The sequence below is a fragment of the Bombina bombina genome, chromosome 1, assembly GCF_027579735.1.
Source record: "Bombina bombina isolate aBomBom1 chromosome 1, aBomBom1.pri, whole genome shotgun sequence".
NCBI lineage: Eukaryota > Metazoa > Chordata > Amphibia > Anura > Bombinatoridae > Bombina > Bombina bombina.
In genome coordinates this window covers 299,538,685-299,565,376 of record NC_069499.1, presented here as the reverse complement: position 1 = coordinate 299,565,376, position 26,692 = coordinate 299,538,685, and the positions used below count along the sequence as shown (strand labels likewise).

The window sequence follows — 26,692 nt, the reverse complement described above, 5'->3', positions numbered from 1 at the left end:
TAATCCCTTAATTACCAATTCCCCAGTTTTGCATAACCAACACAGTTATAATTATACACATTTTACCTCTGTAATTACCTTGTATCTAAGCCTCAGCAGACTGCCCCCTTATTTCAGTTCTTTTGACAGACTTGCATTTTAGCCAATCAGAGCTGTCTCCATGGTAAATTCACGTGCATGAGCTCAATGTTATCTATATGAAACAAGTGAACTAATGCCCTCTAGTGTTGAAAAACTATCAAAATGCATTTAGATTAGAGGCGGCCTTCAAGGTCTAAGAAATTAGAATATGAACCTCCTAGGTTTAGCTTTTAACTAAGAATACCAAGAGAACAAAGCAAAATTGGTGATAAAAGTAAATTGGAAAGTTGTTTAAAATTACATGACCTATTTAAAACATGAAAGTTTTTTTTGGACTTGACTGTTCCTTTAAGCATTAGATGTAAAAAGTTATGGTTCTCTAGCTACTGGAATTAGCCAAGCACTGTTCTAATGTATCTGGAATTGCGGTGTGACTGCTTCTCATTGAAGCTGGCCTTCTCAAAAAAATGTTATGTCTCACAGTCTCACGCTCTTAAAGTGAATGTAAAGTTTAATGAATAAGCGCCCAGTATCAAAAAATACTCTTAAAAACAGGGGCACTTTCATTAATTAAACTGACCGGCAATCCTCTGGGGTTTGCAGGGAGCTCCAGGGTGGGTGCATTCTTCACTTCCCACTAAGGGGTACATTTATCAAGCAGGGGATGCTGCTTATTCCACACGAGCCTTCATGCTCAACGGAAAAAGGAGTTAAAAAGCAGCGGTCTTAAGATACGATCAAGATGACTGACACACCCTGAATGTGCAGGTGGCAGCATTGCAGAAATGCTTGTGCTATGTTAAATACCGACAGCATTTGCTGTCTGCATTTAGCGATGCGGGGCGGACATGATTCGTTATAGCGAATCATGTCTGCCGGGGTATGATAAATCTACCCCTAAGGCTCCGATATTCAAAACATCATCAGGCTGACATTGAAAGCGCTCGCCAGCATCACCAGGGTGATATTTTCAAAGAAAAGGGGTGAGGCCGAGCAGTGTCGGTGAGCGGCGATATCTCTCCAATAGAAGTCAATGGGAGTGTGATGTCAACACCCGCATACCCCCTCATCAACATTTTCCTGCGGTAGGGGGGGGGGCCCTACATGGCAAAGACAGAGCGTTCACTGACAATAAAAAATAGTTTCTCTATAGGCATACGCCAAATATTGCCAGCAGGATCTACGCCAGTGGCTTTCAAAGTCTTACAAAGTGGGCCTCCCCCTTGGCATAACTTTAAGATGACCCCCCCCCCCCCACATTCAATGTCATTACGTTTTTGAAAGAATGAAGTTTGAAATGCTTGTGGTTTAATTATTAGAATTGCAGAATTATAAAATTATGCACAAACGCACCCGCACACAGACAAAAATACAATTTTAAAGTTAATTTTAATCACTAGACAAGCATAGCTATGCATGTACAGCAATCTTTAAAAATATTAATAATAAAATAATTTTCTCTGTAATTGAAGCTAGTCTCCATAAAGATGGGCCCCTGCTGTTTGGCTGAAGAAGGATGAAGAGAGCCCCGGCATGGATGAAGATTGTGGAGAGGAGGCCGCAGAAGAGGACCTGGATTTTCGGATGGTAGACTTCAGAATGTATGTTTTAGGGGTAGAAAAAAGCGCTGGATTTTTTACACTATATGTGCAAAAATAAAGATAAAAATCCCTAAAGAATTTATCAGAGAGCAACTAGTTTTAGAAATGATATTTTTACGCTGACAGACTTTAGTAAGAATGACTGCTAAAATATGATGTGAAAACGATAGGATAGAGGAAGTGTTATCGCAGAAATATTAGAGGGGTAATAACTCTATAGAGACACTAAGCAGGTATTCGCTTTGTTAAAAGGTTAAAACCACATATTGCAAAAATTCATATATCAAAAAAGGTCTCATATATCGGAAAAATTAATATATAGAAAACTGGTTGTTATAGAATATTAATTCCATTTTGTAAAAGTTAATATAAATTTAATTATACAATGCTCACTATAAAAATTCTTGAATCAACATAACATAAAACCATAATACAATAAAGTTGATACTTAAAATCAAACTCAGAGTATGTAGTGTGTTGCAGTCTGCAATAAGAGGCAACAGTGTTTCCTTTTCTATTATTTGTAATCCAAGTCATATTTATCCAGAATTTGCTGTAGTGGCTGTATTTGGATACAGATACAGACTTCTCTTATTGTATTAGACATTAGATTAACAAGGTAAAGTATATCCAAACTTACACTTTGGAAAGCCTGGTTCAGCTCCGTGCATGTAACTGATGTCGGATCCCTGTGGTAGTGTTGATGGAACCCGCAGCGCGTCCGTGGTATTTTTGGTGGAAGCCGGTGCAAATGAAAGTGGGTCTGTATTTACAGACTTCGGAAGCCGCATAGGCTCAAAAAACAGCCTATACGGCCTAAACTAGACTTCAGAATGTAAACATATGGAAATAAACTGCACTTATAGGCCTATATTTACCAAAGTCTGGCGGACCTGATCAGACAGTGCGGATCAGGTCCGCCAGACCTCGCTGAATATGGAGAGCAATACGCTCTCCATATTCAACACTGCACCAGCAGCTCACAAGAGCTGCTGGTGCAACGCCGCTCCTGCAAACTCGCGGCCAATGGGCCGCCAGCAGGGGATGTCAATCAACCCGATCGTACTCGATCGGGTTGAATTCCGGCGATGTCTGTCCGCCTGCTCAGAGCAGGCGGACAGGTTATGGAGCAGCGGTCTTTGTGACCGCTGCTTAATAACTGCTGTTTCTGGCGAGTCTGCAGGCTCGCCAGAAACACGGAGCATCAAGCTCCATTCGGAGCTTGATAGATAGGCCCAATAGACTGGGAAAGGTATGTAGGTACTCAAATGCCAGCTAACACCTATAGGCCCGGGAGGGGTGATGACCTAGCTATCACCAAGAAAATGGTTAATAAAAGAAGGGAGTGACCAGGCGCCAACTAACGGAGGCTAGGTGTATGGGTTAACAGCTGATATTTAATAGTACACAATAAATGAATAAAAGCACAAAATTAAAAAACTCCTAGTTCATGGATCCATGAATCATACAATAAAATGCGATAAAATAAGTGTGGTTAACACTATATATACAATGGATGATAAAAAATAGACAAATAAAATGACTTGGTAAATATAGTAGATGCCGCAGAGAATGAAAATACTAGAAATGCAAATGCAAACAAATAATATAAAAACAATGATCAAAAAATATCCAGGAATAAGTGTCCAAAAAAATCACTGCAAGTAACTCCTGGTGAAAATATACAAATCCTCAATAATGTGTCAGAGTGGTTATAACAAAGTGTCCTATTGTGGCAAGGTGTCCTAAAGTGGCAGTCCAATACAATGAGTGTAATACCAAAAATAGAAAAAAGCTTGAAACTAGTTCAAAGGTGAATCAATAAAATTATAGTTCAAAAGTGAAGCGGTGCAAAGAAAAAACAAAAAACAAAAACAGAATCCAATTTGTGTTGAAATCTTTTCCTCCTGTTTCCTTCCACTGTGGGATGGCGAATTCACAGGACAGAAGAGGAACCCATGTGAAAAATGCCTAAACTGTGTATTGCAATAAACATAAAAAAATACCTTTTCTTCTTTTTTTCCCACAGGTATTTTTTATGTTTATTGCAATACACAGTTTAGGCATTTTTCACATGGGTTCCTCTTCTGTCCTGTGAATTCGCCATCCCACAGTGGAAGAAAACAGGAGGAAAAGATTTCAACACAAATTGGATTCTGTTTTTGTTTTTTGTTTTTTCTTTGCACCGCTTCACTTTTGAACTATAATTTTATTGATTCACCTTTGAACTAGTTTCAAGCTTTTTTCTATTTTTGGTATTACACTCATTGTATTGGACTGCCACTTTAGGACACCTTGCCACAATAGGACACTTTGTTATAACCACTCTGACACATTATTGAGGATTTGTATATTTTCACCAGGGGTTACTTGCAGTGATTTTTTTTGGACACTTATTCCTGGATATTTTTTGATCATTGTTTTTATATTATTTGTTTGCATTTGCATTTCTAGTATTTTCATTCTCTGCGGCATCTACTATATTTACCAAGTCATTTTATTTGTCTATTTTTTATCATCCATTGTATATATAGTGTTAACCACACTTATTTTATCGCATTTTATTGTATGATTCATGGATCCATGAACTAGGAGTTTTTTAATTTTGTGCTTTTATTCATTTATTGTGGCCCAATAGACTGGACTGGGTACACCTCCCCTAATACACACACACACACAAAAACAAAAGTGCACACTCACGCAAATACATACGCATCCACATAAACACACACTCATGCACGCACATGCAATCTCTCACGTGTATAGAAAGGGAAACACAAACATGCATGTAGGAACACGGCATACACACACAAACATGCACAAATGTACACACAAACACACATTAACATACACACACACACACACACAGTGTATGTGTGTGTATAATATACTGACACCCAGGTAGTTGACTTGAATACAGGAAAGCTATACCATTAATTACTAAATACTATCTATCTATATCACAATTACTAGTCAAAATAGACAAAAAATAAAAAGTTACTAGTTTGCTCATTGTTTAAAGGGACAGTCTAGTCAAAAGTCAATGTTCATGATTCAAAGAGGGCATGTCATTTTAAACAACTTTCCCATTTACTTTTATCATCACATTTGCATTGTTCTCTTGGTATTCTTTGTTGAAAGCTAAACCTAAGTAGGTTCATATGCTAATTTCTAAGTCCTTGAAGGCCACCTCTTATCTCAGTGCATTTTGACAGTTTTTCACAGATAGACAGTGTTAGCTCATGTATGCCATATAGAAAACATTATGCTCACTCTTGTGGAGTTACCTATGAGTCAGCACTGAATGCTAAAATGCAAGTCTGTCAAAAGAACTGAAAAAAGGGGACAGTCTGTAGATGCTTAGATACAAGGTAATCACAGAGGTAAAACGTGTATTATTATAACTGTGTTGGTTATGCAAAACTGGGGAATGGGTAATGAAGGGATTATCTATCTTTTTAAACAATAAAAATTATTGAGTAGACTGTGCCTTTAATGCAATTTTATGAATGGACTGTTGCTTGCATGTAACCCACAGAAAAGGGATTAAAGGGACATGAAATCCTTTTTTCCAATTGGGACCACTCTACATCACTACACTACAGAAAGAGAAAATGGAGGGGGTGGAGGAAGCAATAAAAACGGTAAAAACAAAAGTGTTATTTATAAAAATTAGGATTACATAATGTAAAGTGTTTTAATGTAAAGTGTATACTGAGCTTCTTCAGTCTTCACAACAGAGCTTGGTCCTGTATTTATTCAACTGAAATAAAAGCCGTTGATTTCAAAGTATTCCTGTGAGTATTTTCCAGATAGTGTCTATATTGGGAATTACGTAATGCACTATTGTGGATAAGCTTTTTCAGCAAATAGTTAAGGTGCATACATTCGAACCCCTGACGCACAGCACCCCTATTTGTTTAGGCCTCTTGTATCAGTGGTCCTGGCAGCGATCTTCTTTTTAAGGGGAGTATCTTTGTATCATATAACTTCATTGTTTATATGTTGTGTTATTTTTGCACCTTATTGTTGCATTAGCTATAGACAATGGGGCCGAATGATCATGCTGCGAATGCAGCAGTTTCCGCACGAGCCTTCAGGCTCTCCAGAAACAAAAGTTAAGAAGCAGTGGGGTCATAAGACCGCTGCTCCTTAACTCATCCACCACCTCTGAGGTGGCGGATAGCAATCATCCCGATCGTATACGATCAGGATGATTGACACCCCCTGCTAGCAGCTGATTGTCCGCGAATGTGCAGGGAGCGGCATTGCACAAGCATTTCACACAAAATGCTTGTGCAATGATAAGTCCCGACAGCGTATGTTGTCTGCATTTATCGATGTCTGCCCGACACTTGATAAATCGGCCCCAATATCTGTAGCTTCACATTCTAGATATCACAGATTCTAGGCACCCAGTTCCAGAGGCAGCAAAGCAACTACTGAGTCTCCTCCTTGTTTTACAGTAGGGATAGTATTCTTTTCTTTAAAAGCTAACATGGTGTTTTTGTTATTTGCCAAAACGCTCTGCTTTTGTTTCATATGCCCAAAGAACATTCTCCTAGAAGGACTGTGGCTTGTCAATAAGTATTTGGCAAACTCCTGTCTGGCTTTTTTGTGTTTTTCTCTAAAAAATGCAAGGGTGCCAATACATTCAAATGCAAGGGTGCCAATACTTTAAAATGCAAGGGTGCCAATACTTTAAAATGCAAGGGTGCCAATACTTTAAAATGCAAGGGTACCAATACTTTAAAATGCAAGGGTGCCAATACTTTAAAATGCAAGGGTGCCAATACTTTAAAATGCAAGGGTACCAATACTTTAAAATGCAAGGGTACCAATACTTTAAAATGCAAGGGTACCAATACTTTAAAATGCAAGGGTGCCAATACTTTAAAATGCAAGGGTGCCAATACTTTAAAATGCAAGGGTGCCAATACTTTAAAATGCAAGGGTGCCAATACTTTAAAATGCAAGGGTGCCAATACTTTAAAATGCAAGGGTACCAATACATTAAAATAAAAGGGTGCCAATACATTAAAATGCAAGGGTACCAATACTTTAAAATGCAAGGGTACCAATACTTTAAAATGCAAGGGTACCAATACTTTAAAATGCAAGGGTACCAATACTTTTGGCCACATATGTAAAAGCACAAAGAGTGCATGCTTAAATTTGGTAATGTGCATGCCTAAACATATAATTATCCTGAATGCTTCTGAAAAGTAACAAATGGCATGTAATCAATCACTTGCCAAAATGTACTGCTGAGAAATAACCTCAACCCACTGGCTGACAATCTCTTGGTATAACACATTACATTATAGTTAGCTGCAAAATTGTTTCTGTAATGATACACTGTATTAGTGTATTACAATGGGGCACACTTTTTGTATATAGTATATTCCAACACATATGTCCTCATAAATCTGAAGCGAGGAAGAAATTATAGTTAACTTTTTATCATAGGAATCATATAAACATCCCCTTATACTAAATAATTTCACAACCTTTTAGTGTTCCTCATAATGCAATGAATTCCAGAGACTCAGAGCTGGATTTAGGAACATGCAGGATAGTTTAGAGCAGTGTTAGCACATACACATATTAGTGCTTCCCTGTTATAACACATTAATCATTTACTTGGTTAGTATTTAATAGTAAGTTCTCAGATTTATGCAGGGGTGTAACTACAGGGATCTCAAAGGTCTCTACACCTCTAGAGGGCCCACCTGACCCTGCATTCAGTAGCGGGGCCCATGCTCCAGCTACATCATGTCTAGCTCCTCAGTGTGCCACCCTGCATAACTCAAAATGTAAGGGGCATGTATGGATTTGCCTTTACAATATGGTAGCCAACACAGTGTTGCTGTACAGAAAAACCGACCACAGTATTCGAACAGAAAAGCTACCCTAGTGTGTATCATCTCAACCAGATGAACCAAGGGGTAAGGATGACTCAGATGACTCACACTCATAGAGAAGCAGCTTCCCATTTGTGGCTGCTGATTCAGCTTTTGCCAATTTAAAACTGTGAGGTCTAGTTACATCTTTGGCTCTATACAATAATTGCTTCAGCTTGATACCAGGAAGTTATTTTAATGCCCAAACAGGTCAAAATGTTGTTTTATCAGAGTTTTTATTTATAAGTCAGCTTTATAGATGCACCATAGTAACTACCTGATGAAAAATAAAAGGTCTGTGCTTTAGCAAAAAGTAAGCCAGAAACTGGAAAAGCAAAGTGTGAGTGGGACAGGGAGAACTTAAACAGTAAGGGGCGGAGAAGTAGAGACAAGGTAAGAAAGTATAAAGAAAGACAGGAAGTGGAAGGTTTAGAAGAACAGTCAATGTTAAGGAATGTAAAATGAGTGTGAGGGGAGGGAAGGTTAGACAAAGTAATTAATTATCGCGTAAGATGGGAGAGGGAAGGCTTGACAAATTTAAATTAAAAAGAGAGCACAGGGCTTCCAAGACAGAACAGAAGAAAAGGATGGAGGACAGCTGTGGTAGAGGATAGAGAAATGATGGCGAAGGGAGATAGAGACACTTCCAATGTGGAATAAACAGCTAAGAAAAAAAATGTACATATAACCAACACCCAGGTTAAGGGTGGACCAAAATTCCATTAAAAAGGGGATTGAAAATTTCAGGGAAACAGGAGAGAGATGTTAAAGAGAAAGGAGGACAGAAAGAGAATGGTGAATATTACATCTGCGGGGGCAAAGGTAATGGAGGACAGAGAGATAAAAGGTGAAGAGAGGGTAGAGAAAGAGTAAGGAAACGTATATAGAGAAAAAATCTAGTGATAAAAAGAACAGCAACATCAAAGGGAAAATTAACAGTGATAGCAAGAGGAACAGACAGTAAATGGAAATGGTGAACAGATTTAATGAAGTGAAGAGATGAAAGAGACAGGAAGAGGGATGGAGGATCGAAAGAGTGACAGAGAAAATCCCAATGAGAGACAGACGAAAAAGGACAGAGACAGAAAATGGCAGATGAGAGAAACAGTAAGGTGATCTCAATTCCATCCAGAAAGGGCCCTGATTGTGTTTGGTGACATCATGTTTCCCACGTTTTCCTACCTTACATTATCATGCTTCTGGATATAAATCTTGTGGAACATCATATCCTCCTGCTTAGCATTGATGTCTGCTTTCATTTCCATGGCAACATGGCGAGGCAACACAGACAGCAGAAGACGTTCCTAAGGGTAAAAAATGGACAAGCAAATAATCAGGTTGCTTTAGTATATAAAGTATAGCTCAAAAGTGCACATCGTATTGTGATAATTGCAAACCTCTGTAAGTGAACGCATTAAAAAAAAGAATTTATGCTTACCTGATAAATTTCTTTCTCTTGTGATGTATCGAGTCCACGAATTCATCCATACTTGTGGGATATTCTCCTTCCCTACAGGAAGTGGCAGAGAGAGCACCCACAGCAGAGCTGTCTATATAGCTCCTCCCTTAGCTCCACCCCCAGACATTCGACTGAAGGCTAGGAAGAAAAAGGAGAAACTATAGGGTGCAGTGCTGACTTAAGTTTTTAAATAAAAATGTACTACCTGTCTTAAATAGACAGGGCGGGCCGTGGACTCGATGCATCACAAGAGAAAGAAATTTATCAGGTAAGCATAAATTCTGTTTTCTCTTGTAAGATGTATCGAGTCCACGGATTCATCCATACTTGTGGGATACCAATACCAAAGCTTTAGGACACGGATGAAGGGAGGGACAAGACAGGTTCCTTAAACGGAAGGCACCACTGCTTGTAGAACCTTTCTCCCAAAAATAGCCTCCGAAGAAGCAAAAGAATCGAATTTGTAAAATTTGGAAAAAGTATGAAGCAAAGACTATGTCGCCGCCTTACAAATCTGTTCAACAGAAGCCTCATTTTTAAAAGCCCATGTGGAAGCCACTGCTCTAGTAGAATGAGCAGTAATTCTTTCAGGAGGCTGCTGGCCAGAAGTCTCATAAGCCATACGGATGATGCTTTGCAGCCAAAAAGAAAGAGAGGTAGCCATAGCCTTTTGACCTCTCCGCTTACCAGAATAGACAGCAAACAATAAAGATGTTTGACGGAAATCTTTGGTTGCTTGTAAGTAGAACTTTAAAGCACGAACCACATCAAGATTGTGCAACAGACGTTCCTTCTTTGAAGAAGAATTAGGACACAGCGAAGGAACAACAATTTCCTGATTGATATTCCTATTAGAAACAACCTTAGGAAGGAATCCAGGTTTGGTACGTAAAACCACCTTATCTGCATGGAAAATAAGATAAGGTGAGTCACATGGTAAAGCAGATAACTCAGAAACTCTTCGAGAGATAGCTACTAAAAACAAAACTTCCCAAGATAGAAGCTTAATATCTATGGAATGCATAGGTTCAAATGGAACCCCTTGAAGAACTTTAAGAACCAAGTTTAGGCTCCATGGCGGAGCAACAGGTTTAAATACAGGCTTGATCCTGACCAAGGCCTGACTAAATGCTTGAACGTCTGGGACATCTGCCAGACGTTTGTGTAAAAGAATAGACAAAACAGATATTTGTCCCTTTAAGGAACTATCTGATAATCCCTTCTCCAATCCTTCTTGGAGAAAAGACAAAATTCTAGGAATCCTAATCTTACTCTATGAGTATCCCTTGGATTCACACCAACAAAGATATTTGCGCCAAATCTTATGATAGATTGTCCTGGTGACAGGCTTTCTAGCCTGAATCAGGGTATCAATGACAGACTCAGAGAAACCACGCTTTGATAGAATCAGGCGTTCAATCTCCAAGCAGTCAGACGCAGAGAAATTAGATTTGGATGCTTGAACGGACCTTGGATTAGAAGGTCCTGCCTCATTGGAACAGATGACATTTCCACCAGGTCTGCATACTAAGTCCTGCATAGCCACGCAGGTGCTATCAGAATCACCAAAGCTCTCTCTTGCTTGATTCTGGCAACCAGACGTGGGAGGAGAGGAAACGGTGGAAATACAAACGCTGGATTGAAGGACCAGGGCACTGCTAGAGCATCTATCAGTACCGCCTGGGGATCCCGGGACCTGAACCGTAACGCGGAAGTTTGGCATTCTGTCGGGACGCCATCAGATCTAATTCTGGTGTGCCCCATAGCTGAGTCAGCTGGGCAAATACCTCCGGATGGAGCTCCCACTCCCCCGGATGAAAAGTCTGACGACTTAGGAAATCCACCTCCCAGTTCTCTACCCCTGGGATATGGATTCCTGAGAGATGGCAAGAGTGATCTTCCGCCCATCGGATAATTTTGGTTACCTCCATCATCGCTAGAGAACTCCGTGTTCCTCCTTGATGATTGATATAGGCTACAGTCGTGATGTTGTCCAACTGAAATCTGATGAATTTGGCCGCGGCTAGCTGAGGCCACGCCTGAAGCGCATTGAATATCGCTCTCAGTACTAGAATGTTTATCGGGAGGAGAGATTTCTCCCGAGACTATAAGCCCTGTGCTTTCAGGGATTTCCAGACTGCACCCCAGCCTAGCAGGCTGGCATCTGTCGTTACTATGAGCCACTCTGGCCTGCGGAAACATATTCCCTGAGACAGGTGGTCCTGAGACAACCACCAGAGAAGAGAATCTCTCCAAATGCAGTTGAGGAGATAAATCTGCATAATCCCCATTCCACTGTTTGAACATGCATAGTTGCAGTGGTCTGAGGTGTAGGCGGGCATAAGGAACTATGTCTATTGCCGCTACCATAAGTCCGATTACCTCCATACACGGAGCCACTGATGGCCGAGGAATGGAATGAAGAGCTCGCAAGTGATTAAAAGTTTTGATTTTCTGACTTCCGTCAGAAATATTTTAATTTCTACCGAGTCTATCAGAGTCCCTAGGAAGGAAACTCTTGTGAGAGGGACGAGAGAACTCTTTTTTATGTTCACCTTCCACCCGTGAGGTCCCAGAAAAGCCAACACGATGTCTGTGTGAGACTTGGCTAGCTGGAAAGTCGACGCCTGAAATAAGATGTCATCTAGATAAGGCGCCACTGCTATACCCAGTGGTCTTAGAACCGCCAAAAGGGACCCTAGCACCTTTGTGAAAATTCTGGGAGCCGTGGCCAACCCAAAGGGAAGGGCCACGAACTGGTAATGCCTGTCCAGAAAGGTGAATCTGAGGAATTGATGATGATCTCTTTGAATAGGCATGTGTAGATACGCATCATTTAAGTCCATGGTAGTCATATATTGACCCTCCTGGATCAGAGGAAGAATAGTCCGAATAGTCTCCATCTTGAAAGATGGTACTCTGAGGAATTTGTTTAGAATTTTGAGATCCAAGATTGGTCTGAAAGTTCCCTCTTTTTTGGGAACCACAAACAGGTTGGAGTAAAAACCTAGCCCTTGTTCCGCTCTTGGAACTGGGCGAATAACTCCCATGGTATGTAGGTCTTCTACACAGCGTAAGAACGCCTCTCTCTTTGTCTGGTTTGCAGACAATTGAGAAATGTGAAATCTCCCCCTTGGGGGGTGTTGTCTTTGAAGTCCAGAAGATATCCTTGGGACACAATTTCTAAAGCCCAGGAAACGTGAACATCTCTTGCCCAAGCCTGAGCAAAGAGAGAGAGTCTGCCCCCTACTAGATCCGGTCCCGGATCGGGGGCTACCCCTTCATGCTGTCTTAGAGGCAGCAGCAGGATTCTTGGCCTGTTTACCTTTGTTCCAAGCCTGGCTAGGTCTCCAGACTGACTTGGATTGGACAGAATTCCCCTCTTGCTTTGCTGCAGGGGAAGCTGAAGCGGGACCACCCTTGAAGTTCCGAAAGGAATGAAAATTATTTTGTTTGGTCCTTATCTTATTTGTTTTATCCTGAGGGAGGGCATGGCCTTTCCCTCCAGTGATGTCTGAAATAATTTCTTTCAGTGCAGGCCCGAATAGGGTCTTTCCTTTGAAAGGGATGTTCAACAATTAAGATTTTGATGACATATCAGCAGACCAGGACTTAAGCCATAACGCCCTGCGTGCTAAAATGGCAAACCCTTAATTCTTTGCCGCTAATTTAGCCATTTGGAAAGCGGCATCTGTAATGAAAGAATTAGCCAACTTAAGGGCCTTAATTCTATCCATAATATCCTCTAATGGAGTCTCCACCTGGAGAGCCTCTTCTAGAGCCTCAAACCAGAAAGCAGCTGCTGTAGTTATAGGTTGGAGAAGAAAACTTTGATGAACAGAAATTTTCTTTAGGAGACCCTCTAATTTTTTATCCATAGGATCTTTGAAAGCACAACTGTCTTCGATAGGTATAGTTGTACGCTTAGCAATAGTAGAAATAGCTCCCTCCACCTTACGAACAGTCTGCCACAAGTCCTGTATGGTGTCAGATATGGGAAACATTTTCTTAAAAACAGGAGGGGGACCTAACGGAATACCTGGTCTATCCCACTCCTTAGTAACAATAGTCACAATCCTCTTAGGGACTGATGAAAAACATCAGTGTAAACAGGAACCTCTAAGTATCTGTCCATTTTACACAATTTCTCTGGGACCACTATAGGGTCACAATCGTCTAGAGTAGCTAATACCTCCTTGAGCAATAAGCAGAGTTAAATTTAAAGGCCGTCATATCAGAATCTGTCTGAGGGAGCGTCTTTCCTGAATCAGAAATCTCTCCCTCAGATAACAAATCCCTTACCCCTACTTCAGAACATTGTGAGGGTATATCGGATACGGCTACTAAAGCGTCAGACGGCTCAGAATTTGTTCTTAACCCAGAGCTGACACGCTGTCCTTGTAAACCAGGCAGTTTAGAGAAAACCTCTGTGAGGGTTTTATTCATAACTGTGGCCATGTCTTGTAAAGTAAATGAATAAGACGCACTAGAGGTACTTGGCGGGCGTTACTGGTTGTGACACTTGGGGAGAGCTAGATGCTAAACCCTCATTTCCTTCTAACTGAGAATCATCTATTGCAATATTTTTAAGTGCTAAAATATGCTCTTTATAATTTATAGACATATCAGTGCAAGTGGGACACATTCTAAGAGGGGGTTCCACAATGGCTTCTAAACACATAGAACAAGGATTCTCCTTGGTGTCAGACATGTTAAACAGGCTAGTAATGTAACAAGCAAGCTTGGAAAACACTTTAATCAAAGTAAATAACACTTTAAACAAAAACTGTACTGTGCCTTTAAGAGAAAAAAAGCTGCACAAACTCTGCAAAACAGTGTAAAAAAGCAGTAAACACAACAAAAATTTTACAGTAGCATCATAAAGCCTTAGTAACTTTGCACAACTATGCAAATAAACAATTAATTAATGTAAAAACCGGATTGAAAAAACTTCAAAACCGGTAAAATAACGTTCAGCACCTTGCCACAGCTCTGCTGTGGCGCCTACCTGCCCTTTAGGAACGATTTGTGGGGGGAAAAACTTCTTTACAGGCCTCAAATACAGCAGGAATCTCTGGAGAAGTAGCTGGATTCTTCTGAGGTAAATATTAATAAACTGTGCAACTGAAAATAGGCCCCTCCCACCTCACTCGAAGTTATGGGGCCTAAAAAACACCACAGAGTGTTTCTTAAACTAGCCATGTGGGTTAATAACCCTTAAACAAGCCACAAAGACCCCTTAAAGTCCCTCAAAAAACGTTTTATTTGTAACTAAACCAAAACGTTTTTTCCTATTAGTGTCACCAGTAACTATGAGCCCTTTATGCAAGCTTGGATTTCTCTTTTACTGAATACAGCTTACCTTTCCCTCATGGTGATATTGCCAGCCTTTTCTAGAAATAACACAGTCTGTCTAGAAAAAAAATAGACTGAACATACCTTAATGCAGTTTAGCCTGCAAACTGTTCCCCCAACTGATGTTTTCCTGTACTCTTCAGCCCTTGTGAGAACAGCAGTGGATCTTAGTTACAAAATGCTAAGATCATCATCCTCCTTCCAGAACTCTTCATCCCTTTTCTGCCAGAGAGTAAATAGTACACACCGGTACCATTTAAAATAACAAACTTTTGCTTGAGAAAATAAAAACTAACGTTTTTGTCACCACACTCCCTTTGCCCTTCCTAGCAGTTAAGCAGGCAGAGAGAATGACTGGAGGTGGAGCTAAGGGAGGAGCTATATGGACAGCTCTGCTGTGGGTGCTCTCTCTGCCACTTCCTGTAGGGAAGGAGAATATCCCACAAGTATGGATGAATCCGTGGACTCGATACATCTTACAAGAGAAATATTATTTCTAGATTCCAACATTTAGGCTTACTTTTTTGTGCAGGTCTCTAGAATATGTATGTTATGTTTCTTCCAAGGTGTATTACTGTGTTGCTGCAGTAGCCCACGGTATTACCGGTCTAATTGGAATTCAAGTACAACTATGGTTCCTCTTGGACAGGATTCTCATCTACAGTAGCTCTAATAGGTCAGATTTAAGTAATTCCCTGCTTCTTATGACCAGTTGCTCAGTCATTAAATTGTACTCATCTGTCCTCTGGTAAGAACATCATTTAAAGCTGACATCTTAGTGGAACTTGGGGACTTGAGTTGAGAAACACTGATCTAGCAGAAGTCCACTTAGTCTGCATAGGAATAAACATTAATTCTTAAACCCCCTAAATGTCTGACCAAACTAAAAATGTTTTATTTAAATCTGAGGAAATTAGTACATTTTCTAGACACTTTCAGCTACAAAATACATGCTAGTGTGAATAGAGGAGAGATACGGCCTTGCTCAATGTACCAAGAAGGAAAGAATCTCTTGTTCAGTTCCATCCTTAGATATAAATTGCCCTTAATCAAAGCTAATAATGACATTTTGGAGGCTTCCCCATGAGGACATATAAGCAGTGTATTTTTGTTTGTTTAGTTTTTTTATTATCTTGTAATCAGGGTTGGGAGCCTTGATTTTTATAAATACATTTTAAAAAATGTGGAATACTTTATGAAATTGTGTGTGAATAAAAAATATACAGGTTTTATTCCCAACTTGCGCACAATCCTTTTACAGGGAGTGCAAAATTATTAGGCAAATGAGTATTTTGACCACATCATCCTCTTTATGCATGTTGTCTTACTCCAAGCTGTATAGGCTCGAAAGCCTACTACCAATTAAGCATATTAGGTGATGTGCATCTCTGTAATGAGAAGGGGTGTGGTCTAATGACATCAACACCCTATATCAGGTGTGCATAATTATTAGGCAACTTCCTTTCCTTTGGCAAAATGGGTCAAAAGAAGGACTTGACAGGCTCAGAAAAGTCAAAAATAGTGAGATATCTTGCAGAGGGATGCAGCACTCTTAAAATTGCAAAGCTTCTGAAGCGTGATCATCGGAACAATCAAGCGTTTCATTCAAAATAGTCAACAGGGTCGCAAGAAGCGTGTGGAAAAACCAAGGCGCAAAATAACTGCCCATGAACTGAGAAAAGTCAAGCGTGCAGCTGCCAAGATGCCACTTGCCACCAGTTTGGCCATATTTCAGAGCTGCAACATCACTGGAGTGCCCAAAAGCACAAGGTGTGCAATACTCAGAGACATGGCCAAGGTAAGAAAGGCTGAAAGACGACCACCACTGAACAAGACACACAAGCTGAAACGTCAAGACTGGGCCAAGAAATATCTCAAGACTGATTTTTCTAAGGTTTTATGGACTGATGAAATGAGAGTGAGTCTTGATGGGCCAGATGGATGGGCCCGTGGCTGGATTGGTAAAGGGCAGAGAGCTCCAGTCCGACTCAGACGCCAGCAAGGTGGAGGTGGAGTACTGGTTTGGGCTGGTATCATCAAAGATGAGCTTGAGGATGGAGTCAAGCTCAACTCCCAGTCCTACTGCCAGTTTCTGGAAGACACCTTCTTCAAGCAGTGGTACAGGAAGAAGTCTGCATCCTTCAAGAAAAACATGATTTTCATGCAGGACAATGCTCCATCACACGCGTCCAAGTACTCCACAGCGTGGCTGGCAAGAAAGGGTATAAAAGAAGAAAATCTAATGACATGGCCTCCTTGTTCACCTGATCTGAACCCTATTGAGAACCTGTGATCCATCATCAAATGTCAGATTTACAAGGAGGGAAAACAGTACACCTCTCTGAACAGTGTCTGGGAGGCTGTGGTTGCTGCTGCACGCAATGTTGATGGTGAACAGATCAAAACACTGACAGAATCCATGGATGGCAGGCTTTTGAGTGACCTTGCAAAGAAAGGTGGCTATATTGGTCACTGATTTGTTTTTGAATGTCAGAAATGTATATTTGTGAATGTTGAGATGTTATATTGGTTTCACTGGTAAAAATAAATAATTGAAATGGGTATATATTTGTTTTTTGTTAAGTTGCCTAATAATTATGCACAGTAATTGTCACCTGCACACACAGATATCCCCTTAAAATAGCTATAACTAAAAACAAACTAAAAACTACTTCCAAAACTATTCAGCTTTGATATTAATGAGTTTTTTGGGTTCATTGAGAACATGGTTGTTGTTCAATAATAAAATTAATCCTCAAAAATACAACTTGCCTAATAATTCTGCACTCCCTGTATATGCACACTTTCTGATATATCAGCTCCTACTGAGCATGTGCAAGAAGTCACAGTATATACGTATTGAACATTTTTTGATTGGCTGTCACATGACGCAGGAAAATTTCACTAACTTTTAAATTTGTTGTTAAAAAAAAAAAAATCTACTGCTCATTTGGGTAAAAAGCGGCTTTAGATAATTCTACCAGGGAAATAAAAGTAAAGAGACCTTTAGATCATCAGGCCTTAAGTGCTTTTTCAATGTCTTTTTATCATGTACTTTTTTGATTATGCAATTCGGTTGTGGTCAAGCTAATTGCAAGGAAGAAAATCTTCTACTTGATGCACAGTCAGGAAAGGTAACGGTTATTGAGTTTGCCGTTTAGAGCCATAGCCATATGATTTTTGGTCCTATTTTCATAAATATGAATCAGTTATATTTCAGCCACTGGTTATGTATAATTTGTACATCTTATATATGACCTGCATTTTCCATTCCTAAATTTCATGCAGTTTGTCAACATGCAACATGATAACGTGTGGCTCAGCAAATATGCAATCCAGTGATCTTAACCAGAATATATCACAACATGTATCTGATCTGATGCGTTTTCTTATCTTTTACTTTTAACAGAAAAAATGGGGGATTCTGCTCTCTGTCAAGTGTCACTGTATACCATATATGAGATTTCTAAAAAGAGATGTATTTTTAAACACAAGAAACAGACAGGCAGATTGGGACAAAAATTATTTGCAGCCTTAAAGGGACAAGAAACCCATTATTTTTCTATCATAATTCAGATAGAGCATGCAATTTTATACAACTTCCAATTTACTACTATTATCTAATTTAATTGGGTCTCTTTATATCCTTTGTTGATCAGTAGCTGCTGATTTGTGGCTGCAACTCTATCTGAATCATGAAATAATTTTTTTTGATTTTCGTGTCCCTTTAATACATTTATTAAAATCAAATGAAGTTATTAAAAATATTTCTTAAATAGATATTTTACTGAAAAAAATGTTCAAATAAACTGCTCTTAACAGATTCTATGAAACAAATTAATTAAAAAATAGGTTTTAATCTGCACAATCAATAATATTTTTTGAGTACTGTATACATATAGAAAGACAATTACCTTCACATTACCAAGAGTAATAATGCTTATGATAATGTATTTCAAAGTCTGTGCATCTCCCATATTCTCTAGAAAGGCCAAAGGGGAAATTCTTCAAAAAATATGTTTCCATTACTTCTGTTCAGGAAGGCAAAGGAGTATCTCAATCTTTGAATTGGTGGCAAGGAGACACGTACAATAGCTGCAGTCAGTTTCTTGCCCATGCTCAGTTGAGGATTATTGCTACAGAACTCCTGTGACAGTAGAACTTAAGTTGTGCAATATCTCACTAAAGTCAGTGGCTACAATGAGAATCTCTAAGTTCTGTTTTAACACAATCTATTTATTTTTATGTTTACTTTAATTTAACATTTACTAAAGGAGCACTGTTGCATATCCATAAAACATATTTAAAATTTATGATTAAATAAAAAACAAAATGTATGCTTACCTGATAAATTTCTTTCTTTCCGGGTATGGAGAGTCCACGATTTCATTCCAATTACTAGTGGGAATTCAAGCAGGAGGAGGCAAAGAGCTCCCCAGCAGAACTGTTAAGTGTCACTTCCCTTACCCATAATCCTTAGTCATTTGTCCGAAGGAAAATGGAAAAAGAAGATAACACAAGGGTATAGAGGTGCCTGAGGTTTATACCAAAATTTGCGGTCTTAAATGGAAATAAGGGTGGGTCGTGGACTCTCCATGCCCGGAAAGAAAAAAATGTTTCAGGTAAGCATAAATTTTGTTTTCTTTCCTATGGCATGGAGTGTCCATGATTTCATTCCAATTACTAGTGGGAACCAATACCCAAGCTAGAGGACACAGAATGAAAGGGAGGGAGAACAAGACAGGCGGACCTAAACAGAAGGCACTACCGCTTGAAGAACTAGTCTCCCAAAGAAAGCCTCAGCTGAGGAAAAAGTTTTAAATTTGTAGAATTTGGAAAAAGAATGCAATGAGGACAAAGTGGCCGCCTTGCAGATTTGTTCCACAGATGCTTTATTTTGAAAGCCCAGGAAGTAGAGACAGCCCTAGTTGAATGAACCGTAAATCTCTAGGAGGCTGTTGTCCTGCTGTCTCATATGCTAATACACCGCCGCCACTATAATAAAATGATTAACCCCTAAACCTACGTCTAACACTAACCCTAACACCCCCCTAACTTAAATATTAATTAAATAAATCTAAATAATATTACTTTTATTAACTAAAATTATTCCTATTTAAAACTAAATACTTACCTATAAAATAAACCCTAATATAGCTACAATATAACTAATAGTTACATTGTAACTATTTTAGGATTTATTTTTATTTTACAGGCAACTTTGTATATATTTTAAATAGGTACAATAGCTATTAAATAGTTATTAACTATTTAATAGCTACCTAGTTAAAATAAAGACAAATTTACCTGTAAAATAAAAACTAACCTAAGTTACAATTAAACCTAACACTACACTATAATTAAATTATTTAAATAAATTAGCTACCAATACCTACAATTAAATACAATTAAATAAACTAAACTAAATTACCCACCCAAACCCCCCTTAAATAAACCTATCGCTAACCCCCTGAAGATCTCCCTACCTTGAGTCGTCTTCACCCAGCCGGGCCGAAGTCTTCATCCGATGGGGCAGAAGAGGACATCCAGACCGGCAGAAGTCTTCATCCTATCCGGGCAGAAGAGGACATCCGGACCAGCAGACATCTTCATCCAAGCGGGCATCTTCTATCTTCATCCATCCAATGAGGAGCAGCTCCATCTTCAAGACCTCCGGCGTGGAACATCCTATCTGCACGACGACTACCCAACGAATGGCTGGTCCTTTAAATGACGTCATCCAAGATGGCATCCCTCGAATTCCGATTGGCTGATAGGATTCTATCAGCCAATCGGAATTAAGGTAGGAAAAATCTGATTGGCTGATGCAATCAGCCAATCAGATTGAAGTTCAATCCGATTGGCTGATCCAATGAGCCAATCGGATTGAACTTCAATCTGATTGGCTGATAGCATCAGCCAATCAGATTTTTTCCTACCTTAATTCCGATTGGCTGATAGAATCCTATCAGCCAATCGGAATTCGAAGGACGCCATCTTGGATGACGTCATTTAAAGGACCAGCCATTCGTTGCCCTGCAAAAAGCCCTTTTAAAGGGCTGGTAAAAGAGCTGGTTACTTGGTAATGTAGAATAGGGTAGGGACTTTTATTATTTTTTTTTTTATTTTTATTTTATTAGGGGGCTTAGATTAGGTGTAATTAGTTTAAACTTCTTGTAATATTTTTTTTCTGTAATTTAGTGTTTGTTTTTGTAATTTAGTTTAGTTTATTTAATTGTATTTAATTGTAGGTATTGGTAGCTAATTTATTTAAATAATTTAATTATAGTGTAGTGTTAGGTTTAATTGTAACTTAGGTGAGGATTTATTTTACAGGTAATTTTGTATTTCTTTTAGCTATGTAGTTATTAAATAGTTAATAACTATTTAATAGCTATTGTACCTAGTTAAAATAAATACAAAGTTGCCTGTAAAATAAATATAAATCCTAAGATAGCTACAATGTAATTATTAATTACATTGTAGTTATCTTAGGGTTTATTTTACAGGTAAGTATTTAGTTTTAAATTGGAATAATTTATTTAATGATAGTGTAGTGTTAGGTGTAATTGTAACTTAGGTTAGTTTTTATTTTACAGGTAAATTTGTCTTTATTTTAACTAGGTAGCTATTAAATAGTTATTAACTATTTAATAGCTATTGTACCTAGTTAAAATTAAATACAAAGTTGCCTGTAAAATAAATATAAATCCTAAAATAGTTACAATGTAACTATTAGTTATATTGTAGCTATATTAGGGATTATTTTATAGGTAAGTATTTAGTTTTAAATAGGATTAATTTAGTTAATAAGAGTAACATTATTTAGATTTATTTAATTAATATTTAAGTTAGGGGGGGTGTTAGGATTAGTGTTAGACTTAGGTTTAGGGGTTAATAATTTTATTATAGTGGCGGCGGTGGTAGGGGGGGCAGGATAGGGGTTAATAAATTTATTTTAGGTGGCGGCAGTATGGGGGGGCAGGATAGGGGTTAAAAAATTTATTATAGGTGGCGGGTAGTATAGGGGGGGGCAGGATAGGGGTTAATAAGTATTATGTAGGTGGCGGCGGGGTCCGGGAGCAGCGGTTTAGGGGTTAACATATTTATTGTAGTTGCGGCGGGGTCCGGGAGCGGCGGTTTAGGGGTTAATATATTTATTATAATTGAGGCGGGGTCTAGGAGCGGCGGTTTAGGGTTTTATCATATTTATTATAGTTGCGTCGGGGTCATGGAGCAGCGGTTTAGGGGTTAATAACTTTATTTAGTTGCGGGGGGCTCCGGGGGTGCCGGTATAGGGGGTAGAACAGTATAGTATAGTGTGAGTGCTTAGTGACAGGGGTATCAATAAAGCTGTAAAAAAGCCGAAGAGCAGCGAGATTGATGATTGATAACTATCACAGTCCGCTGCTCATCGCCCCGTACTTGGTGCGCAGCTTTTTGACAGATTTATTGATAACTTTGGCGAGCGTGTTCAGGTCCACGGCGGCGATGTGAGGCGAGCTTAGGCGAGCGTATTGGTGCCGGCGAAGGCAGGTAAGTACGGAGCTTCATAACTAGAGGCCAAAGTGTAGATGTAGTGGCCCTTTGACCCTTACGCTTACCAGTGAAAACAATGAACAGGGCAGAAGACTTCCGAAAAACTTTAGTTGCTTGTAGATAAAATTTTAGAGCATGCACAACATCCAGGTTGTGTAACACATGTTCCTTCAATGAGAAGGATTTGGACAAAAGAAAAGAACAACAATTTCTTAATTGATGCTGCGATACGATACTACTTTGGGAAGAAATCCCAATTTAGTACGAAGGACCGCCTTATTCGCATGAAAAATAAGGTAAGGGGAATCACACTGCAGAGCCGAAAGCTCGGAAACTCTGCGAGCAAACGAAATAGCAAGTAGAAACAAATCTTTTCACAATAACACTTTAATATCAACTGAATGCATAGGCTCAAACGGAGCCTGCTGCAAAACTTTAAGAACCAGGTTAAGGCCCGAGGAAGGAGCAAAAGAATTAATCAAAGGCCTGATTCTGACCAAGGCCAGAACAAAAAATTGAACATCTGGCAGATCTGCCAGACGTTAGGGCAAAAGAATAGACAGTGCAGAAAATCTGACCCTTTAGAGTACTGACTGACAAATCTTTCTCCAGGCCCTCCTGAAGAAAGGACAGAATGTGAAGAACCCTCACTCGACTCCAAGAAAAACCTTACAAGTAACATTCTTACGAGCCTGAAGCATAGTTTCAATGATTTTCTCAGAAAAAACCAAGCCTAGTCAAGGACTAGGCGTTTAATCTCCAGTCAGCTTCAGAGAATCTAGAGTTGTGTGGAGGAAGGGACCCTGAAGTATAAGGTCCTCCCTCAGAGGCAACCTCTATGGTGGAAGAGATGACATCATCCCAGATCCACAAACCAGATCCTGCAAGGCCAGACAGGAGCTATTAGAATCACAGACGCCCTCTGCTGACTGATATGAGCAATGACTCAAGGAAGGAGAGCAAACATTGGGAACAGGTACGCCATACTGAAGTTCCAAGGCACCGCCAGAGTGTCTATCAGAGCGGCTCGAGAATCTCTTGATATTGAAACATACTTTGGAAGCTTGGTGTTTCGACGTGACACCGTTAGATCCAACTTCGGAACCCCCCACATGAGAGTTATCATTGTGAAAAACCTCTGGGTGGAGAGCCCACTTCTCGGCATGAAAGGGTCTGCCTGCTCAGAAAATCCACGTCCCAGTTGTCCACTCCTGGGATGTGAATAGCATAGAGAAGGCAATCTTGAGACTCCGCCACTGGAGGAATTCGAGTCACCTCCTTCATTGCTAGGGAACTCAGAGTTCCTCCCTGGAAATTGATGAATGCTACCGAGGAGGTATTGTCCGATTGAAAACTGATAAGTCTGACGGAAAGCTAGATGAGGCAAGGCTATTAAGGCATTGAAAATGCTCTCAAGCGAAGGGAAGCGAAGACTCCTCTAGAGTCCAAAGAGCATGAGCTTTAAAAGAATCCCAAACTGCTCCCCAGCCTGAAAAGGCTGGCGACCGTTGGTCACAATCACCCATGAAAGTATTAGGAAGCATGTACCCCTGAGACAGATGGTCCTGTGAGATGCAGAAAGATAGAGAGTCTCTTGTTGAAAAGTTTGAAGAGGATGGAACCAAGCAAAAGGAAAGATGTCCATGGAAGCAACTAGCACACTAAATACTTTCATACACTGAGCCACTGACGGACGGACAGAGGCCTGAAAAGAACGACCAAGAAACCAGAAGTATGGATTTTCTGACATCTGTCAGAAAAAAAACTTAATGGATACAGAATCTTAATTGTTCCTAAGAAACACACCCTGGTGTTTAGTACTAGGGAACTCACTTCCAGATTAACCTTCCACCCAAGTGAAAGTAGAATAGACAACAACATCCCTGTATGAGATCTTGCTAGATGAAAAGATGACGCTTGAACCAAGATATCATCCAGGTAAAGCGCCAATGATATTCCCTGAGATCTAACCACTGCAAAAAGAGCCCCTAGAACCCTTGTAAAAATGTTGGTGAGCTATAGCAAGACCAAAGGAAGGGCAACAAACTGGATGTGTTGTCCAGAAAGGCAAAGCGTAGAAAATGGTGATGTTCCCTGTGAATGGGAACATGAAGATACGCGTCCTTCAGGTCTATTGTAGCCATGAACTGACCCTCCTGAACTAAGGGTAGAATGGACCGAATAGTTTCCATCTTGAAGGAAGGAACTTTGAGAAACCTATTGAGACACTTTATGTCTAAGATGAATGGGAAAACTCCCTCTTTTTTTCTTTTTGGAACCACAAACAAGTTTGAATAAATTCCTTGGCCCTGTTCCTCTAACAGAAACCGGAAAACAATCACTCCCAGGGAAGATAGGTCCTTTACGCAGAGGTAAGAAGGCCTCTCATCTTTGACAGGTTTACAGGTAACCTCTACAGGAAATACCTGCCCCTGGGGGAGCAAGGCTTGAATCCTAACCTGTAACAGTGAGAAAATATTTCCACGACCCAAGAGTCTGGAACATCGCGGATCTAAAGTCTGACTAAAAAAAGAAAAACGGCCCCTACTAGATCCAAGATTGGATCGGGGGCGGCCCCTCCATGCTGACTTAGAATCAGTGGAAGGTTTCTTGGATACTTCCCCCTATTTCAAGGTTGACTGGATCTCCATGAAGTTTTGGATTGTTCTGGCTTGGAGGAGGAAGAGGGAGACTTTTGTCCTTTAAAGAGACAAAAGGAGCGAAAATTAGAATTCTGGAGACCCTTGGGTCTATTCTTCCTGTCCTGAGGAAGGAAAGATCCCTTTCCCCCAGCGATCTCGAAAAGACCTCAGCTAGACCAGGACCAAATAAAAGTCTTGCCTTTATAAGGCAAAGACAGAAGTATGGATTTGGACGTTACATCAGCAGACCAAGATATCAACCAGCAGCGCTTTACGAGCTAAAACTGCCAGGCTAGAAATCTTGACTCTTAGGTCTAACCACTTGCATGCTGTAATCACAGATAAACGTATTAGCAAGCTTTAGAGTCTTGATCCTATCTTTGGATCTCCTGTAAAGTAGACTCTTCTGAAATTAGGTCAGACAGGGCATCGCACCAATAAGATACTGCACCCGCAACTGTAAGCAATACTTGCAACTGGATGCCATTATAACCCCTGGTGAATGTACATTTTTCTTAAGAAACCTCTAGCTTCTTATCCATGGGATCCATAAAAGAAGCACTAGTCCTCAATAGGGATGTAGTTCTCTAGGCTAAAGTAGAGAAAGCTCCCTCTACCTAGATACAGTGCGCCATTAAATCACATACAGAATCAGCAACAGGAAACAACTTTTTGAAAAACAGGGGACGGAGAAAAAGGAATCCCTGGCATTTCCTACTCCTGTGCTATAATTTCCATCATAACGGTCTGGAACTGGCTGGAAAAACTTCTACAGAGTAAGGGATGACATCAAACACTCTGTAATAGACCTTTTAGGAGTCTCAGCGACAGTAGAGTCAAAGTCCTTAAAGAAGCAAGAACCTATTTTAAAAGTAATCTGAGGGTGCTGCAGATTAAAATATGAAATTGACCTCCTCTGGATCCAATTGTATTAGGACTAACATCCCTTTTTTACAGACTCAGAGTCAGAGATTACTCCCTCAGAAGCCACTGAGAAATGATCTTCGTCAAAAAAAATTAGCGAGGCTGACTAGTGCTGATTTAAGCGGCATCATCAATTAATGTTTTTAGATTACCTCTCTTACTAGCCTAGGAAAAGCTGATAAGGGCTGCTGAAAACTGCAAAAGATAATTGAGCAGCAAAATTTTCCTGAAAATAAACCCCCCCAGGAGGTTGTTGAGAAGAGCTGCAGGGCACTGCATGTGCACAAATAAAGAGTATGAAGGAGAAAAGATTGAGGCATGGTACGGACAATATAATCCTGAGAGAAAGAAGGCCCCGCAAAGGGTTCCTTAACTTTTGAAAAAAAAAATCTTGTCTAAATATATGGGATAAAAACTGTATAGGCGTAAGAATCGAGCCTCTAAACAGCACCAACAGTTAGAAAAGAGAATTAGCAAAGATTATCTCACTCAAAGACCATATCTAGTAATCTGATCCCAAGAGTAGAATAACATAGACAGAAAAAAGGCGTTCTTTGCCTTTAAATAAATTCTTTATTAGATACAAAACAGACCTCAATAACCTCATATGTAGAGGGCTTAGCCACTGAAGACCAGAGTTATATCTTACTGCAGGAATTAGATCACATCTTTGAAAGACTCTTCCGGTCATGCCCTTCTAAAATTTGGACAGAGTGATAATGGAGTTAAACCACTCCACAGAGATCCCTCTCTTGACTGTGTAGAGGAGGAAAGTAACTCCGCTTTCCAATCGGACAAGAAGTCGAAAGCCGGAAGTGCGGGGAGCGGTCAATATGACCGCAATATCTAAAAAGAAATGCAACCATAATTGCTTGATCGTATCAGAGAAATACGGAATAAAAAATCTGACAACCTGTAACTAACGGATTGTCAGATCAAGTATCCCCAAATATAAAAAAAAATGAAACACTTCAATATTGGAAAAGTTAATACTGATCCCCTTTTCAGCTTTGATCACTCATTAATAAAGATGCCATTTATCACAAAAAAACACTCTCTTAGTCAGCCTCTTTCTCCTAAATTGCCTTATGAAAAGCCCCAGAACCAAAACCCTGAATAAAGGGATACTTTTGTTCCAATTTTTAGTAGAGCCCCACTGGATCCCTTGAAGTGCTGTCCTTCCAACCT

At 39.8% G+C, this 26,692-nt stretch overlaps 1 protein-coding gene across 1 annotated transcript in view; it reads right to left on the bottom strand.

Annotated features, from left to right (window-relative positions):
• The window catches only part of ADCY5 (adenylate cyclase 5), a 344,935-nt gene that overhangs the window by 307,279 nt on the left and 10,964 nt on the right, over positions 1 to 26,692 (bottom strand). The window contains exon 2 of the mRNA XM_053698067.1: positions 8,768 to 8,889. Within this exon, the coding sequence (XP_053554042.1) occupies positions 8,768 to 8,850 (83 nt within the window). The 5' untranslated portion in view covers positions 8,851 to 8,889. The remainder of the gene's footprint in view (positions 1 to 8,767; positions 8,890 to 26,692) is intronic.